This window comes from Staurois parvus, unplaced genomic scaffold, assembly GCF_062004578.1.
Source record: "Staurois parvus isolate SC_StPar_1 unplaced genomic scaffold, SC_StPar_1.0 ptg000671l, whole genome shotgun sequence".
NCBI classification, from domain to species: Eukaryota; Metazoa; Chordata; class Amphibia; order Anura; family Ranidae; genus Staurois; species Staurois parvus.
In genome coordinates, this window is record NW_028318467.1 from 3,982,317 (window position 1) to 4,002,046 (window position 19,730).

A 19,730-nucleotide genomic window follows, 5' to 3' on the forward strand; every position below is an offset into this window, starting at 1 on the left:
GAGGAGATGCTAGCTTTCAGCTGCTCCAGGGGGACAATAAAGGGGATCGTCGGAAGGCATGTACTTTAGAAATCTGAACTCCTAGCAAGTGGCTGTGGATTAGGATTTTTCTGCCCCCCAGCTACCCTGGTGCCCTAAGGTGGCTGCCTAAGCAGGCATACGCTGGGCATCAGCATGAGGCTTCTTAGTAAGCTTCCTTAGGGCACTAGGGTAGCTGGGGGGCAGAAAAATCCTAATCCACAGCCACTTGCTGGGAGTTCAGATTTCTAAAATACCTGTCCATGGAAGAAAAGGGGGGGGAGAGGACACTGCTGGTGGGGGGAGAGGGGGCTACAGGTCACTGCTATGGTTGAAAGTGGGGCAGAGGACATTGCTGGGGGGGAGGGGTCAGAGGTCACTGCTATGGGGGAAATGGGCCCTATTGTGTGTGGGGGGTGTGATATGGACACTGCTATGGGGGTGGCCCTGTCCATAGCAGTTTCCTCTGCACATCACCTCCCCCCAAGTAGTATCCTCTGTCCCCCTTTCCCCCATAGCGGTGACCTCATGACCTCTGGCCCCCTTCTTTCCCCCCAAGCAATGTCTTCTCTCCCCCCTTCCCAAAGCCTCCTCTGCTGCTGCTGTCATCCTCAGTGTACAGCGGAGAGTGGAAGGCAGCACAGCCCAGGATGGATGACAGGAGGAGGAGCTGGCCAAATTAACTTTTCATATTAACCCGCCGATGATTGGTTTCCAGGCTGATCTAGGTTGAACCAATTCATTTGGCCAGCTCCCCCTCCTGTCATCCGTCCTGAGCTGTGCTGCCTTCCGCTTTCCGCTGTGCACTGAGGATGACAGCAGCAGCAGAGGAGGCTTTGGGAAGGGGGGAGGAACCTGTTTGCGGTCTACCTGTCACCTGCCTGTGGTTGACAGAACGTGATTGACAGGTTGCTGACCCCCACTTTAACACATTTCAGCCCGTGGGGCCTTATTCATACCGTATACCTTGTCCGGAGCTGTATTGACCTGTTGTTCTCCCTGTGATTCCAAACACTCTTCTAGGTTATTGATGAATGTCAAAGTATACTTATCTAAAATTATACAGTATCTCAAGCCAAAACATTTTTCACATTGGATAGAGCAGTGGAGGAGTAAAACCATTCTTTTTTTGTCATCTGTGTTATTATTGTCCTATTGAGATTTCCCATCACTTCCTGTCCTGTAGACTCCACAGGTACTGAAAGAATATCATTCCAATGTCAGAGAAATGGCCACATGGAAAGCAATAAAATCCAGACAGTGGTTCTAACCCCTCACTACACTATCAAACTTAAAGAAAAGTTTTTGCCTTTAGCTATACTTTGATTATTATGCTATCTGCAAGTATAGATGTTTATTTTTCAACCACAACTTCCTTGTTTTTATAGAACGTTCTCTGTCTTGTTAAATCTTGGGGAATTAAGTCTTTGCACGCCTACTGCAAACATCATATTTGTTCCAATGTATTTATTGGATGGATGAATGCCTTTGTTATGGAAACTGCTTTTGTTGTGCAAAATCTCTGGAAACCAGTCCAAAATACCTCCGGAGAGGGACACACCTACCTTGGTCCATAAATACCCCAACACTTAATCTGTGAGGAGCCGTTTCCAAGAGATCCCTTTGTTGGAACATGGAGGAAAAAGACACCAAGAACAACAATGGAGACCTTCCTGTGAGTTCCTCTACTGCCTCCAATATCATTTATTGTCTATTATATACAATGACTACAGAGAATGTACAAGGTAATGACTGTGTACAGGCCCAGGAGGCCGTATAGCTGCACCTTGTCCTTTCTCCCCAACTTTTATCTCTGATTACATCCGGTACATAACACCCTCACATCACTTTCACTTACTATCTAAAGCTCTAAATAGGTTATAATGTGCATATATCATATGTAGATAAAACATCTGGGTGTGAAATTGTATATTATCCACTTCAGCTCCAGAAGATTTTACTCCCTTCATGACTAGGCCATTTTTTGTTATGTAACTGCGCTACTTTAACTGACAATTGCATGGTCATGCAACACTGTACGCAAATGAAATTTATATAATTTTTTTCATAAAAATAGTGCTTTCTTTTGGGGGGTATTCGATTTTTTTTATTATAAAACAAAAAAAAAACGTAAATTTTGAAAGACAAAACATTTTTTACTTTCTGCTATAAAACATATTCAATAAAAGATTAAAAAAATCGAAATTTCTTCATAAATTTAGGCCACAATATATTCTGAAACATATTTGTGCTAAAAAAAAAACAGTAAATGTATATTAATTGGTTTGCATGGAATTTCTAGCATCTATAAATGATGGTATATACAGTATACTGTAATTTTCTATTTCATTTTTTTTATACTAGTAGTGGTGGCGACCAGCGACTTATAGCTGGACTGTAATAGTGCTGAAGGCAATCTTACACTAACTGACACTTTGTAGGAACTGACTAAATGGCACTGACATCTCCAATTACACTAATACAGTGATCAGTGCTAATAATATACACTGTCACTGTACTAATGACATTGGCTGGAAAGGGCTTAATATCTAAAGGCAATCAAGGGATTAATTGTCTGCCTAACAAGTGTTAATGTGTGTACTATGTGCTGCTTTTCATTAGAAAATGAAGTGTTTCTTTTCCCTGTTTAGCAGAGAAAAGAAACATAGTGATTGTCCCCTCTGTATAAAGCCCTGTGTTGTTTATCAACACAGGACTGTAGGCTGTGATTCGACACAGACAATCGACAGGTCCTGGCCCATGAATCATTGGCCTGGATTTGTTGACAAAATTCACAGGGGTGTAGGCAAGCGGGGGCCTGTACCCAAAACCCAGAAAGAGGCAACGATAGACCAGTACATCATGGTGCTTGTAACTGCCATCCTGTTGCAGTATATGTACTGTAGTGTGTGGGCAAACGGTTAATATACAGTCAGGTCCATAAATATTGGGACATGGACACAATTCTAACATTTGTGGCTCTATACACCACCACAATGAATTTGAAATGAAAAGAACAAGATGTGCTTTAACTGCAGACTGTCAGCTTTAATTTGAGGGTATTTACATCCAAATCAGGTGAACGGTGTAGGAATTACAACAGTTTGCATATATGCCTCCCACTTGTTAAGGGACCAAAAGTAATGGGACAGAATAATAATAATAAATCAAACTTTCACTTTTTAATACTTGGTTGCAAATCCTTTGCAGTCAATTACAGCCTGAAGTCTGGAATGCATAGACATCACCAGACGCTGGGTTTCATCCCTGGTGATGCTCTGCCAGGCCTCTACTGCAACTGTCTTCAGTTCCTGCTTGTTCTTGGGGCATTTTCCCTTCAGTTTTGTCTTCAGCAAGTGAAATGCATGCTCAATCGGATTCAGGTCAGGTGATTGACTTGGCCATTGCATAACATTCCACTTCTTTCCCTTAAAAAACTCTTTGGTTGCTTTTGCAGTATGCTTTGGGTCATTGTTCATCTGCACTGTGAAGCGTCCAATGAGTTGTGAAGCATTTGGCTGAATATGAGCAGATAATATTGCCTGAAACACTTCAGAATTCATCCTGCTGCTTTTGTCAGCAGTCACATCATCAATAAATACAAGAGAACCAGTTCCATTGGCAGCCATACATGCCCACGCCATGACACTACCACCACCATGCTTCACTGATGAGGTGGTATGCTTAGGATCATGAGCAGTTCCTTTCCTTCTCCATACTCTTCTCTTCCCATCACTCTGGTACAAGTTGATCTTGGTCTCATCTGTCCATAGGATGTTGTTCCAGAACTGTGAAGGCTTTTTTAGATGTCGTTTGGCAAACTCTAATCTGGCCTTCCTGTTTTTGAGGCTCACCAATGGTTTACATCTTGTGGTGAACCCTCTGTATTCACTCTGGTGAAGTCTTCTCTTGATTTTTGACTTTGACACACATACACCTACCTCCTGGAGAGTGTTCTTGATCTGGACAACTGTTGTGAAGGGTGTTTTCTTCACCAGGGAAAGAATTCTTCGGTCATCCACCACAGTTGTTTTCCGTGGTCTTCCAGGTCTTTTGGTGTTGCTGAGCTCACCGGTGCGTTCCTTCTTTTTAAGAATGTTCCAAACAGTTGTTTTGGCCACGCCTAATGTTTTTGCTATCTCTCTGATGGGTTTGTTTTGTTTTTTCAGCCTAGTGATGGCTTGCTTCACTGATAGTGACAGCTCTTTGGATCTCATCTTGAGAGTTGACAGCAACAGATTCCAAATGCAAATAGCACACTTGAAATGAACTCTGGACCTTTTATCTGCTCATTGTAATTGAGATAATGAGGGAATAACACACACCTGGCCATGGAACAGCTGAGAAGCCAATTGTCCCATTACTTTTGGTCCCTTAACAAGTGGGAGGCACATATGCAAACTGTTGTAATTCCTACACCGTTCACCTGATTTGGATGTAAATACCCTCAAATTAAAGCTGACAGTCTGCAGTTAAAGCACATCTTGTTCGTTTCATTTCAAATCCATTGTGGTGGTGTATAGAGCCAAAAATGTTAGAATTGTGTCGTTGTCCCAATATTTATGGACCTGACTGTATACTATATAGCCAGAATTTTGGACGTATCATTTACTTTTATGGCTATGACAGCCTCCAGTCTTCTGGGAAAGATTTTCCTCGGATTTTCAAGGATGACTGTTGAAATTCTGGCTTAACATTCCCATTCATTCCAAATGTGTCCAACGAGCTTGATGTCTGAATTAGTATATCTGTAAGATGTAACACAGCAGGGAGTGGATGGTATGCTTAGTGGGCAGCTGTGACTGTAAAAATCTGCAAGTAAAAAAACAAAAAAACAGTATTATCAATGCCACAGAATGCTGTATTTTTAAAACACAAGAGTACACCATACCAGTACCTTTCTGAAAGTGACATAATGACTGTAAGTAGTCCATAATAAAAGTACTATTTATTTTATTTATTTATTTATTTCAGGTACTTACAGTGGGGATGGAAAGTTTGGGCACCCCAGCTAAAAATTTGTATTAATGTGCATAAAGAAGCCAAGGAAAGATGGAAAAATCTCCAAAAGGCATCAAATTACAGATTAGACATTCTTATAATATGTCAACAAAAGTTAGATTTTATTTCCACCATTTACACTTTCAAAATAACAGAAAACAAAAAAATGGCGTCTGCAAAAGTTTGGGCACCCTGCAGAATTTATAGCATGCACTGCCCCCTTTGCCAAGCTGAGACCTGCCAGTGTCATGGATTGTTCTCAATCATCGTCTGGGAAGACCTTGTTATGTCAATCTCAAAGGTTTTAAATGCCCAGACTCATCTGACCTTGCCCCAACAATCAGCACCATGGGTTCTTCTAAGCAGTTGTCTAGAAAACTGAAACTGAAAATAGTTGACGCTCACAAAGCTGGAGAAGGCTATAAGAAGATAGCAAAGCGTTTTCAGATGTCAATATCCTCTGTTCGGAATGTAATTAAGAAATGGCAGTCATCAGGAACAGTGGAAGTTAAAGCAAGATCTGGAAAACCAAGAAAAATATCAGACAGAACAGCTCGCAGGATTGTGAGAAAAACAATTCAAAACCCACGTTTGACTGCACGATCCCTCCAGAAAGATCTGGCAGACACTGGAGTTGTGGTACACTATTCCACTATAAAGAGATACTTGTACAAATATGGTCTTCATGGAAGAGTCATCAGAAGGAAACCGCTTTTACATCCTCACCACAAAAATCATATTTTGAACTTTGCAAATGAACATATAGACAAGCCTGATGCATTTTGGAAACAAGTTCTGTGGACCGATGAGGTTAAAATTGAACTTTTTGGCCGGAATGAGCAAAGGTACGTTTGGAGAAGAAGGGGCACAGAATTGAATGAAAAGAACCTCTGTCCAACTGTTAAGCATGGGGTTGGATCAATCATGCTTTGGGGTTGTGTTGCAGCCAGTGGCACAAGGAACATCTCACGAGTAGAAGGAAAAATGGATTCAATAAAATTTCAGCAAATTTTGGATGGTAACTTGATGCCATCTGTGAAAAAGCTGAAGTTAAAGAGAGGATGGCTTCTACAAATGGATAATGATTCTAAACACACCTCAAAATCCACGGGGGATTACATCAAGAGGAGTAAACTGAAGGTTTTGCCATGGCCTTCACAATCTCCTGACCTCAACATAATTGAAAATCTATGGATAGACCTTAAAAGAGCAGTGCGTGACAGACAGCCCAGAAATCTCAAAGAACTGGAAGACTTTTGTAAGGAAGAATGGGCATAGATACCTCAAACAAGAATTGAAAGACTCTTGGCTGGCTACAAAAAGCATTTACAAGCTGTGATACTTGCCAAAGGGGGCAGTACAAGATATTAACTCTGCAGGGTGCCCAAACTTTTGCAGACGCCATTTTTTTGTTTTTTGTTTTCTGTTATTTTGAAAGTGTAAATGATGGAAATAAAATCTAACTTTTGTTGACATATTATAAGAATGTCTAATCTGTAATTTGATGCCTTTTGGAAATTTTTCCATCTTTCCTTGGCTTCTTTATGCACATTAATACAAATTTTTAGCTGGGGTGCCCAAACTTTCGATCCCCACTGTATATAGCTCTGTCAATTTACGCAGTGCTTTTACATATATATTGTACATTCACATCAGTCCCTAACCCTCAAGTGGCGTACAATCTAAGGTCCCTAACTCACATTCATACATACACATACTAGGGACAATTTAAATAAGAACCAATTAACCTACCAGCATTGTGGAGTGAAGAGGAGCAGAAGGATTTGGGTCCAAAATAGGGACAGATAAATGCTATGATTTATATAAAAGGTTTCCTGTTTTTCTATTATTCTCCATTCATCAGCCGTACAGCCTCTTCACCAATACAAAGCAACCCAAAAAGAAGTGGATTGTGGGAGTTTCTGTGGCACTTCTTCTTGCCCTCATCACTGTTGCATCAACTTTAATTGGAGTCTACATGACTCAGAAACACATGGAAACGGTAAGAAACATCTCAACTTTCTACACCCAACAGATACATATTAAAAATAGTTTCAAGGAATCTTGTTCGGGAATAGCACACTGTAACCTGTTTTAGTGCCCTCCTGATAACACTGGCCATATTTTTGTACTGTAGATGGTGATGATACCGCTCAGCTCTCAGGACGGGCACAACTCCCAGCAAACGATCTTGGTGAATGAACAGGAAGATGTGGCAGTCTTTATTGTCCTCACCAATAATTATACTTCCACCATCCTGTTTGACTACAAGCGGGTAAGTGGTGATCTGTGATTTCTCTTGCCAGTAATCACATCAAATGATAACCAGAATAAATACTTTTTCACAGAGTATCATTGGTATCCGGAATTCTAACAGCATCGCGTGTTACTTACTGAGGATGGATGAAGTCCAAACTCCATCTATACCTGAAATACTGAAGATGATAAGAAAATTCCAGAGCAATGTACGTTTAATAAGGATTATTTATAATAACAAATTCTATCTTTCAAGAAGTGACACCTCTTGTACACACACCATTATTATTATTTTTCAGGATTTATATAGTGCCAACAGTTTGCACAGCACTTTCAAAATGGAGCGACAGTACAGTTACAATACAATTAAGTACAAGAGGGATCAAAGGACCCTGCTTGTTTAGAGATTAAAATGTAAAAGGGAGGGTCAAGTGATACATAAGGTAATACTTGTTAAGGTTGAGCTGATGGAGAAAGTAAAAGTTCTGTTTATTAGTCAGAGGCAGGATAGGCCCCTCTGAAGAATTGGTTTTTCAGGAATCACCTAAAGGCAGATAGACTAGGAGATAGTCAGACAAATTGGGGTAAGGAGTTTCAGGGGATTAGAGAGGCTCCAGAGAAGTCCTGGAGGTGAACATGGGAGGCAGTGGCAAGGGAGCAAGAGAGCAGGATGTCTTGGAAGAAGTGAAGAGAACAGTTTGGTTAGTATTTTGAGTTTGCTGATGTAACTGGGGACAGTTGTGGGTGGTTTTGTGGGTTGTTGTTGGTATTTTGAATTTTATTTTTTGGGTTAGCAAAAGCCAGTCGATGGGTTGGCAGAAAGGGGTAGTGGACACTGAACAGTTGGTAAGATGGATGAGCCTGAGAGCAGCATTTATGATGGACTCAATAAGGAATAGCCTATGTGATGATAGGCCAACCAGGATGGAGTTGCAATAGTCAAGTAGAAGATAGCCAATGAGTAGCTTTGTGATCTCGCTGGATAAGAAGGGACATATTTTGGAGATGTTACGAATGTAAAGGTGGCAAGATTTGGATGGTGATTGGATGTGAGGCTGAAGGAAAGGTCATCTATACTAAAATATAAGTTAGTAAACACAAAGAACCTGATGGGGTGAGCTGAGGGGCAGAAAGATAAATATGGGTGTTGTCAGAATAGAAATGGTATCAGCTGACACAGGGATGTGTAGGTAGACAACAGAATAGACCTGAGAATGGAACCTTGGGAAAGAAGAAGAGGAGAGAAGGAGGTAAAGTTGTAAGTTACACTGAAGGTGCGATGAGTAAGAATTTAGAGTAGTGGCCATTGCTTTTAACAGTTATTAACTCGTTAGTGAGTTTTAAGAGAACAGTTGCTGTGGTGTGTTGCGGGTGAAATCCAGACTGAATGAGGTCAAGAAGGTTGTATAACATTGTGCTAATATAGGTCAAGGAGCTTCAGTTATTGTTCACATCAAACACCAAAATGAGGAAAAATTTTATTTCATTGATTGAGATGCTGACAAAAACATCCAGTCTTAATAAAGTCAAATGTAAGTCAAAATTAATACAAACCCAACACTTTTCAGGGTTCAGAAGGTCCCCCTTCATCAGTGTTCAGACTGTGTTCAAGGAAATGTATTGTTTACTAACTGTCTGGCCACAAAAACAAATAGAAAACGGCTTTTCTCCTTATTGTTAACCAGTTTATTCCTCAGGATAATTCTGGCTCTGTTAATCCAAACCAGATTTCCTTCAGTACCTTCTAAGTCATTATAGTGGGACCACTTCCAAGTTCTGAAATGCAATTACACAATCTGTCGCTTTCCTCAATGTAACAAGAGATGATCTAAGATACAAGCTGACCCAAGAACCTCGTCTTTAGAAAAGCTGCTTTTAGGGAAACTTCTTTACATCATAGCCGGGAGGGAGAGTTAACCCAGTTTCCCACACTTTCTGCTCAGCTCTGCCTCTCTCCCTGTGCTTTTAATAAAAGGGGGAAGGGTTCTGCCTAGGCAAACAGTCTGCTGCAATGGAAGGAAAGACACAGATAAGCCACAGCATGTAATCTCCAGCTGCTAAAAGAGAGGAGAAGGGGGAGCAGTTCCACCTTGGAAAGCTAGCCTGCTTGCTGTCACATCCACCGTGTAGGAGTATTGCTGGGACTTGTAGTCTGCCCGGAAGATACCAGCCTTGGATACTACCAAGTATGGACTCTTGTCTGTGCAGGTACACTGGGGCAGCCACAAGCCTAAATTAGGGATTAGGGAGGGTAGGAAAAGACTGTGCACTTTGTTATGCTGGGAGTTTTCAGTAAAGCTTTTGAAACCCTGTCCTTGCCTGGTCTGAAGTTAGTCAAGGGGTGCATGCAAATGCTCTTCACATTCTACACTTATTCGACAAAGTGGGTCAGTAAAGCACACTGGGGTATGAACACAGCTCCGCAAGAGTTAACACAGTGTGGAGTACAAGCAAGTTACTTATAGCTGTGGGGACAGAAGATCAATCCACAGAAGACTTTATTCTGCCAGGGGTCACCCTCTGACCCGTGCCACACCCTTCTACTCTGTCCTCCTCAGCAGAACACCTGTCAGCGCAACACCTGAGCTCCTCTGGGCCAGCATCAAATTGGGCCAGATTTTCCCCAACACCCTGTAGACTTCCCTCCGTAACACACAGCAACAAGTGTGCACTGGCAGCACCCACAGCAGTAGTGACAGAGGAGAAGGTCACAGGGGACTTAACTCTACCAGGGGTTGTCCTCTGACCCATGTCCCACACTTCTACTCTGTCCTCAGCAGAACATCTGTTGGCACAACATCCGAGTTCCTCTGGGCCAGCATCAAAGGTATCAGCCTTTAGAAACTCAGTGCCGTCAGCTGCAGCTGCTGAGGGATTAGAGTCAGACTGAGTCAGATTTAAACCCTCACCTTGTGGTCCTTCCTCTGTGTCGCACAGCCCAGGATCCAAAATGGCAGTACTGGTAGCTGGGGTGACAGAGGAGCAAACCACCAAAGACTTTGTCCCATACAGGGTTATAGGCACACAATACTGGCCTTTACTAGGACCTACAGAAACATAGTGTGTCTTTTCACCAGGTACTCAGAAGAACATTCTGTTTCTTTACACATGGGTACAGAACCAAAATCCTGCTCCCAGTACACCCTCATCCTGCCATCCGTCCATCAGTCAGACTCCTGAGTTCCTCTGGGCCAGGGGCGAACTGACAACTCATGGGGTCCCGGGCAATAGGGGATCATGGGGCCCATGTGTCCTTGCCCAAACTCAAAAAAGCCTATGAAAAAGGTACCAGGGGCATCTCATGGGTCCCCCTACTGACCCCGGGCCCTCGGGCAGTGCCCGAGTTTCCAAATGGTCAATCCGCCCCTGCTCTGGGCTGTCATCAATTTTTACAGCCTCAGGGGACTCAGAGTTGTCTGCCACAGGTGCCAGGGGGACGACAGTCTGAGTAGACCTCAGGCTCTCTGGGCCAGGCTCAGAGGAGTCTGACCTGAATTGATCAGCTCCCTCTGCAGACAGTTCCTCTGTAGCAGTGAACAGCATCTGGTCAGAGGACAACTGGTGGGTGCTTCAGGTCACCACTGCAGCAGAGGGAAGGTCTGCACTACACGTCATGATATTTTACATCACATAAAGCATTATCAGCTTCTGAGTCTATTGTGGGTTTAAGTTCTTCTTCATACCCTGACTCCAGAAACCCACTAGGGCCAGGACCTGGTATACAGTCATTCACCCCCTGACCCTCCCCAGAATTCACAATGTGCACTGAATCACCTAACAGTACATTACATGAATCAGAGGCCTCGAGTGGAGATGCATAATTCAGGGAGGTTGACTCTGGCTTGTACTGGGCTACCAATTGCTCCAGGTCAGTACTCAATAGTACGTTAGTGGCATCTGCTATGACCACGTCTCTCACTTTGCTTTTGGCTACTTGGAGCAAAGCAACACAAGCTGTAGGTAGCACATGGGTGACTCCTCCAACCCCTGTGATAACTGTGGCTTGCTTTGGGACCACATTCTCACGGCTCCTCAATCCTGGAAGATCTAGGACATCCTTGGGTCCAGCTGAAACATTGTTACCTACGGTAGGCTGCTGATGTGCTCCTGTTGCTGCCCTTGAGGCTCAGGTAAGTGTTGGGGGTGGGGGGGATTGCTGGGGGGGCTGCTACACACATAAGGTTTTTTACCTTCATGCATACAATGCATGAAGGTAAAAAAACCCATTGAGCCTTTACAACCACTTTAAATGGAGGATAGTTTAATGTTCAAGTGTACATGGTGTATGGCTATCTCTAAAGTTGGAGGTCCATCTTAAGGTTGAGTTATCCCTGGAAATGAACCCTGCCTTGCCTTGGGCATTGATGAGCACAGCACAGTAAAGGTACCCCATGTGTAAGGTGAGTGACTCTGTTCAAGGTTCCTAGTGTAGCCCAGAAGACCCCACCTCAGGGTAGGTCCCCCATGTGACCCAGAGTTTGCACCCAACAAAAAGGGGAGCATATATCACCCTCTTACCCCACACCCTTACATACCTACTAGGAAAGTGATCCAGTCCTCCACACCTTTCTTTCTTTTTATTTGTTTACATAGCATAAAATGCTTGGTGATAGGTTAATATGATCAGTTTTCTTTACAGAACACTCCACCAAGAAATGAAATAACCTATGATGTTATACCCATAAAAAAAGCGAATCTGGACCATTTGGGAATGAATATTAACATTCTTTGCGCAGATGTCCCCATCTACTGGTCAAAAGAGGTAAGATACTTATATATTTCATAATATGGGTCAGGCAGGCCACGGTCACTAAAGTATAACCTGCATATGCTCTGAAGGATATGGCAACAAGTGGGGGAAAGCACAAGCACAAGTGGGGAAAAGCTACTGAAATAAGAAGAAGCAAAACTGATACGTGTGGTCAATCATACAACTTGTGTAAATGACTGTTTAAGTAGAAACATTTGTTTGTTTTGCAAAATTCAGTGCAAAGCATATAAATAGGGCATGGTCAAGCAAGCAGAAATGCACTCAGGATTAATGAACCCTAAAATCAGTAAGGACCCCCTTATGATGTACACACTCTCAGCCTCACCATGCACAGAAATTTTCCAGCTTGATTTTCTTTGAAAAGGAGACACGCCTAGCACCATTGATTCAATAAATCAACATTATAGTGTAATTATTAAATAAAAAACTATTTACATTACAAAATATTGTTCTGCTTAATGCTATACACAGTTTTATTCTTCATGCCAGGGGCGGACTGACAACTCATGGGGCCCCCGGGCAATAGGGGATCATGGGGCCCCTGTGTCCTTGCTCAAACTCAAAAAAGCCTATGAAAAAAGTACCAGGGGCATCTCATGGGGCCCCCTACTGACCCCGGGCCCTCGAACAGTGCCCGAGTTTCCAAATGGTCAGTCCGCCCCTGCTTCATGCACACTAGCATTTTTTTTTTAAGCTCACAAAACGCTGAAAAAAACGCTGGATGAAAAACACTGGCATTAGCATTTTTAGTAGCATTTTAGTAGCGTTTATAAGCATTTAGGAGCATTTAGAAGCCTTAGCATTTTAGTAGCATTTTTACAGTAAATGGAAAAAGCTAGGAAAAAGCTGTTAGGAGCAATTTAGCAGCGATTAGGAGCGTTTAGTTTTTTTTACTGCTGGAAAAATGCCACAAAAACAATAATTTTTTTCTGCTCCTAGATGCTGAAGCTCAAAAAAATGTTAATAGCTTAAAGTAGTGTTCATGAACACATAGGATAACACTATTTAGCTTCTAGGAGCAGAAAAAAATGCAGTTAACCGCTCCTACGAGCTTAAAATACGCTAGTGTGCATGGAGCCTTAAGATGTTTTACCCAGCTATATTTTGAACACGAGAGAAAAATTACAGTGTTTAACCAAAATAACACCTGCCAGAGTTTAATGAAAAAAAATAACATTGTAGTTCATTTATTTAAGACAAAAAAGGCAACAAAATATTGTAGTGGCTCAATCCACAGTACTGAATTTCACTGAAAAAAGAAAGTATTGTAATGACTACATGCACAGTATTTAAGCATTATCACAAAGCCACATTTTGAACAGGATATACACCAGCCAGCTTTTAATCAAATTATCAACATGTATTTATTTCATTGCTAAGTTGTCAAAATATTGAAGTGAATCCTTGCACAGTAATCAAGTACTTTCATTAGGCCTCATTTGGAATAAAAGAGACACCATCCAGATTTAAATAAAAATGAACATTAGAGTGGACTTGTTTCCCTGAAAAAAGGTATCACAATATTGCAGTAACTATATGCAGAGATTTTAAGTACATTCACGGTGCCATATTTTGAACAGGACAGACACCAGCCAGCTTTTAATCTAAAAAAAAAGAAACAAAAAAACAATAATATAATGTATTTAATTCAATAATTTGAATACATCAAACACCAGCCAGCTTTTAATACAAAATGTACGTTAGTGTATTTATTTAGCTAAAAAAAGACAGCAAAACATTGCAGTGACTAGGTGCACAGTATCTAAGCACTTTCACTAGGTTGCATTTTGAACAGAAGAGACACCTGCCAGCTTTAAAAAAAATAACATTACAGGGTTCTAATTTCAAAAAGTGCCAAAATATATTGTAGTGACTATGTGCACAGTATTTACCGTAAGCACTTTTTCAACAGGACAGAAAACATTTTCAACAGGACAGACAACAGACAGCTTTTGATTAAATATTCAACATTAAAGTGAATTAATTTCACTTAAGCTGGTTCTAACAAGCAACTGCTTAGCCTCTGTGAAACTTACTGGCAAGCTCACCCATCTATTTATACTTCATTGTACCTATTTGAATTAATTTCACTTAAAGAAAGCTGCGTCCACAGCATTTAAAACTTTTACTAGGGTGCATTTTGAGCGGGAGAGACACTGGCCAACATTTACAAATGCAATAAAAAAAAATAAAATTCACTCCAATCACCAATAGAATGTATACTGAAAGATAGACAATGGTGTTTTTAAAAAGTGTGGAACCCCTGGATTGAATTTTTTGCCAATTTTTGAGTGGGCAACTCAAAAAATCACGGGTCAACCACCTGGATTTTCTGACTCCTAGTCACATGTGTGAATGAAGCCTTGTTCTTGTAATAAGAAAAAGTACATCCTTTACAGTACAGCAGGGGGAATCTGATATGAGCAGGACAGGAAGGGAGATCGGTGTTGTGGGCAGGGGGGCACAATTGCAGAAACAATGCCCTGTGTGTCTCTCCCTCCAGAAACTGAAAGCCGGTAGGAGGGAGTGGGGGAGAAACCGGCTGTTAGCTGCTGCAGTGAGCCTCATAGGGTATCCTGTAATTTGGCCCCGCACACTGCTGTACAGATTTCCCCTGCTGTCCAGGCCCCCTGTGTGTCCATTCCCCCTACAGGAGGACCAGTGGTCCATCCTTATTGACAGCCCTGCTAACAGGTGAGAAGCCTCACTTTTGTCATTCACCGCATGCACTGCTAGTAATATGGAGTCATGTCATAGCTTACTGAGCTTCAAAGAGGGCAGATTGTTGGTGCCACTTAGCTGGTGCCTCTGTGACTGAAGTTTCCAATTTATTTGCAACTTTAGCTACAGTAACAAAGGTTATGATGGCATATAGAGTTTCTGAAAAAACTTTGATAAAAATAAGCATGGGGTCAACATGATCAGCTGACTGAAAGAGACAAAAGGACATTGTGCAGGATTGTTACCCAGAATAAGAAAGCAACTGCTGCAAAGTGACTGCAAAGCTCAATCTCAGTCTTCAAGGGACTGAGATTGAGCTCTCCAGTCATTTTTGCAGCAGTTGTCATAAATTATAGTTGTTATTGACAATCCAATAGAAGCTTATTTAATAAATCTCCTTTCATGTTGTGGGTACTGTCTGTCTGCTGGACATCTCTTTCCACAAATTCCTGCATTCCCTACATACTTTACAGCTTCTCCTCTGCTGTTTACAATTCAATTTCTAAGGACTACATATCCCATGGTGCCTTGCTGCCTGCAAGCAGTGATTCCTGTTTGGACTCCACTTCACATGAGTTTACAAACTTTTGATTGCACAGATTAGGAGTATAGGCTAGACATAATTGAAATAATATATGGAAATAAATATATGATTTTACATTTTTACCGTAGATATGCTTCAAGTGAAGTGTTTTCCAGCATAAGGCTTTATAAAAAAAATTAACCAAAATATGTTGGAACTTGGAAGCATCTATGTCATAATATTAAATTAGTTGAATTCACATTGCACTCAGCTCCAAAGATAAAATGCAGCAGTGGGGAAGGGATAGACAACAATAATAAATTGTAATTTCTTCTTACAGGTGGATCTGCAGCGAAAGGCCTTGGATATTGAGGTTGATATTCACATTGGACCTGTTCACATTCATGTCTCTGTGCATTTTTGAAGAAAACATCCTTTCCTGAGTTCTCGGGTCTAGGAATATGTTTGCTGCAAATTGAAACAGTTCTTCCATGATAATCACCTTATTCTATGAATATTTGTAAATTACCAACACAGATACATCCACAGAACCCCTGTCCTTACTGTGCTGACACCATCCTTTGTTCTGTATTATAAAAATCATTAAATCTGAAATTTATTTGGTTATATTTAACCTTACCTGGTTCCTCTTTTCTCTCTAATCAATATGCTGATTGGAAGATTTAAATAAAACATTTCATTATTATTGCATACTTTATTTTATACCCAGTAAAGTCATCAGAGGGTCTCCGTGCTTCTCTGTGCAATACAGGAAGCATACAGCTTTTGGTAATCTTCTGAAAAAACAGTCTTGAAGCACAGTTCTGAATGGTTGAGGGAATGTTTTATTGAAGTTATCCAACCCCACATTACAAAATAAATAAATAAATATATATATATATATATATATATATATATATATATATATATATACATACACTCTATTGCCAAAAGTATTGGGCTGCCTGCCTTTACACGCACATGAACTTGAATGGCATTCCAGTGTTAGTCCGTAGGGTTCAATATTGAGTTGGCCCCGCCCTTTGCAGCTATAACAGCTTCAACTCTTCTGGGAAGGCTGTCCACAAGGTTTAGGAGGGTGTCTATGAGAATGTTTGAACATTCTTCCAGAAGCACATTTGTGAGGTCAGGCACTGATGTCGGAGGAGAAGGCCTGGCTCGCAGTCTCCGCTCTAATTCATCACAAAGGTGTTCTATTGGGTTGAGGTCAGGACTCTGTGCAGGCCAGTCAAGTTCCTCCACCCCAAACTCATCCATGTCTTTATGGACCTTGCTTTGTGAACTGGTGTGCAGTCATGTTGGAACAGGAAGGGGCCATCTCCAAACTCTTCCCACAAAGTTGGGAGCATGAAATTGTCCAACATGTCTTGGTATGCTGACAACTTAAAGTTCCCTTCACTGGAACTAAGGGGCCCAGTCCAACCCCTGAAAAACAACCCCACGCCATAATCCCCCCCCCCATCAAACTTTACACTTGGTACAATGCAGCCAACCAAGTACCGTTCTGGCAACCGCCAAACCCAGACACATCCATCAGATTGCCACACAGAGAAGCGCGATTCGTCACTCCAGAGAAAATGCACAATCCCAACGCATACTTTCCTGTAAGAAATGGCTGTAAGCATAGGTGGGTGCTGCAGCAATCGTCGGCAGAAACCGAGCAGAGTCAACAGGGAGAAATGTCACTGGGACATCAAGGATCTCCAATGTGGGTCACAAAAGGCTTTAAATGAAGGTTTACATAGTTACAACAAGGCAACCCTTGCTGTAACTATGTAAACCTTCATTAAAGCCTTTTCGGACCCACATTGGAGATCCTTGGTGTGCCGGTAACATTTCTCTTCGTCACTCCAGAGAACACGTCTCCCTTGCTCCACTGGGCATGCTTTACTCCACTGCATCTGACATTTTGCATTGCACTTGGTGATGTAAGGTTTGGATGCAGCTGCTTGGCCATGAAAACCCATTCCATGAAGCTCTCTATGTACTGTTGTTGTGCCTTAGCCTGGGAGAACTGAACCACAATGCATTGAGTGTCCCAAACATTTACCACCTCCACCGTTCACATCACCAAGTCACGAGTCAAGGTGTTTGGCTGAGTGGGTAAAGAGGAACACAGAGCCAGGTCCCAGTTAGTTTCTCTTTCACCCTTGCTGAGTATAAGTAGTTGGAGTGAAATGTCTTTTTTAGCGAACAAGAAAACCCAACTAAAACATTGTTTGCTGTTGTAGAAATTCATTCACCATAAAACAGACGTCTGTATCTTTTCATATCCTTCACAATGACAGCAAAATCACTGAGAAGTAATTTTAACTCTGCGTGTGTATGATGGCTTTGAAAACAGGTGTTAAAGATGAACCATGGTATATTCATGTCTAAGAGGTCAGCAGGTCATAAGCTTAGTTTTAAGAATAGAAATTGGAATGTAAAAAGATATTGGTATGCAGTAAAGCAAAGAAAGGATATGTCTTTTATAAAGAAAATCATGTCTAATCTATAATATAGTTAGTTGGATAATTATTTCATATAATCAATTTATTAGTTAGGAATAGTGTGTGATAAGTTTAGTATCAATTATTGTTGGTTATATGCATTTATGTGATCATTGTGCTTTCTAAAAGATATGTGAAGCCATTGTATATCATATGACAGTATCATGAATTTCTGTCGTCTAAGAGGTTTGAAGATGTCACACTAAGAATATACGTTTAGAAGGTTTACATATATGGACACTAAGAGTATAAGTTTAGAAGGCTTACATATATGGACACTAAGAGTAGAAGTACAAAAAAGGGTTTACTCATTTAGCTCACACTGAATTAGGAAATAACTGTTTAGTGGGTTGGTCTGGTAAAATATATATAAGATGTGCCTTAGAGATAGAGAGACACACATACACACATACACATACACTCACTCAGACTCATACATCAAGACATTATACTGCTGACACGCATTGACATCTGACATTTTCTTAAGGCCTGCAAAGCCTTGATACACCTGTTGTCTTCCTTGCCAAGACTGAAACACTTGTCATAGAACAGGCAAGAGTTTAGACATTTCTCCAAAGCTTATTTCCTTTTCCATAATCTACAACTTTTGTTATATTTTACTCTGTATTTTATTTTATCTTTTGTATTCATTTTTGATGCCAAGTGTGAATTAAAAAAAGTCGCACTGTTTTAAATCAGCCTGGCACTAGAACACTTTACCTCAAACGCCTAAAGACAGACACTTAAATAATATAAGTGTCACGATATTTAACAGCTGTATTTTAAGTTGCGCTAGACTACATTGGATTTCACTTCTGAATCTTCTTGATGAATTGATATGACTTGTGGGTCTTGGTAAAGCAGCAAGTTGCCATATTGTCTGCAAAAAGTGGTCTCAGGAGGTATATTGTTTGCATAAAGTCAAATTGGAGAAAAAAACACCTGTCTTGGAAGCAGCAAATGCTGAACTCCACTGCTGAATCTTCTGGTTGCCTGGCTGTCATGGGTATGCTTTTGCTTCAAAGGTTTGAGCAACTGGCCCAGAACAAGCTGGGAGATAACAATGTGAGAGTGTAATTCAGAGTTTTCTTTTTTCATTTTTAGTGAAGTGCATTAGAGCCAATAAGGAACTTGAAATTAGGGTTTTTTTTGGTGTTTTTTAGGAATGTAATAAACTTTAAATGGTTCCTGAGGGTTACAGTAGCTGCTTTCATTTATCCTAGACCTGTTCCTGTGTCAAAAAAATTACTTTTATTACCATCAACACTTTTTACACAGAAAGAAAAACAAAGAGTAAAAAAGACAGGAAAAACACACAACGATCAAATACACAAAAAAAGGGACAAGCAGAAAACATAAGTAAAATAAACTACCCTAAACGAACCTCCAAAAATACAAAACCCTCAATATGAAGAAAACAAAATAATTTTTTTACACCAAATTTCATCTAGGCCACTCAGTAAACTGAAAGTTTCTGCTTAGGTAATTTTGTGGCAAAATTAAAGAAGTACAGCCAAAGTTCATTTGGCTGTACTTCTCTTGAAGATTACAGGAGTGCAGTTCGTTCTGTACTCCTGTGACCCATTTTCAGCCGACAGCGGGCTAAAGTCTGTTGTTGGCTGATGTCACTCAACTGGTTCAGGCTGGGGAAAGATCCTGACTTTAAAGTCGGGATCCACCCAGATCCCGGATTCAGCCTATGATCAATCCTCTGAGAGCCTGAGCCAGCCTTTCCTTTCCCCTCCACAGCCCAGTGCTCCAGTGAGTGCTGGGGGGGCAGAGCAGAGTGGTGACTGACAGTCAGCGCTCTCTGCTCAGAGTGGCAGGGAGAACTGAGGGATCAACTGTGTATGATTGTTCAGTTCTCAGCCTTACACCTGACGGGGGACAGATTCAGCATCGGATCGATATTGCATCCACCTAGGTA

General features: G+C 41.2%; 1 protein-coding gene across 1 annotated transcript; it reads left to right on the forward strand.

The window, feature by feature from the left end:
- Positions 1 to 1,594: 1,594 nt before the first annotated feature.
- Positions 1,595 to 15,996, forward strand: LOC149447761 (surfactant protein C-like). Its single transcript, XM_089652084.1, has 6 exons — positions 1,595 to 1,693; positions 6,884 to 7,021; positions 7,157 to 7,294; positions 7,368 to 7,484; positions 11,915 to 12,037; positions 15,631 to 15,996. Exons 1-6 carry the CDS (start codon positions 1,652 to 1,654, stop codon positions 15,712 to 15,714), a joined length of 642 nt encoding a protein of 213 aa, XP_089508210.1. The 5' UTR covers positions 1,595 to 1,651; the 3' UTR covers positions 15,715 to 15,996.
- Positions 15,997 to 19,730: the final 3,734 nt, after the last annotated feature.

Excerpts from the sequence above, each read along its gene's own strand:
- LOC149447761 (XM_089652084.1), top strand. The coding sequence starts at position 1,652 with ATGGAGGAAAAAGACACCAAGAACAACAATGGAGACCTTCCT. Across the intron at positions 7,295-7,367 it reads TCCTGTTTGACTACAAGCGG|AGTATCATTGGTATCCGGAA; the intron begins GTAAGTGGTGAT and ends ACTTTTTCACAG. Across the intron at positions 12,038-15,630 it reads CCATCTACTGGTCAAAAGAG|GTGGATCTGCAGCGAAAGGC; the intron begins GTAAGATACTTA and ends TTCTTCTTACAG.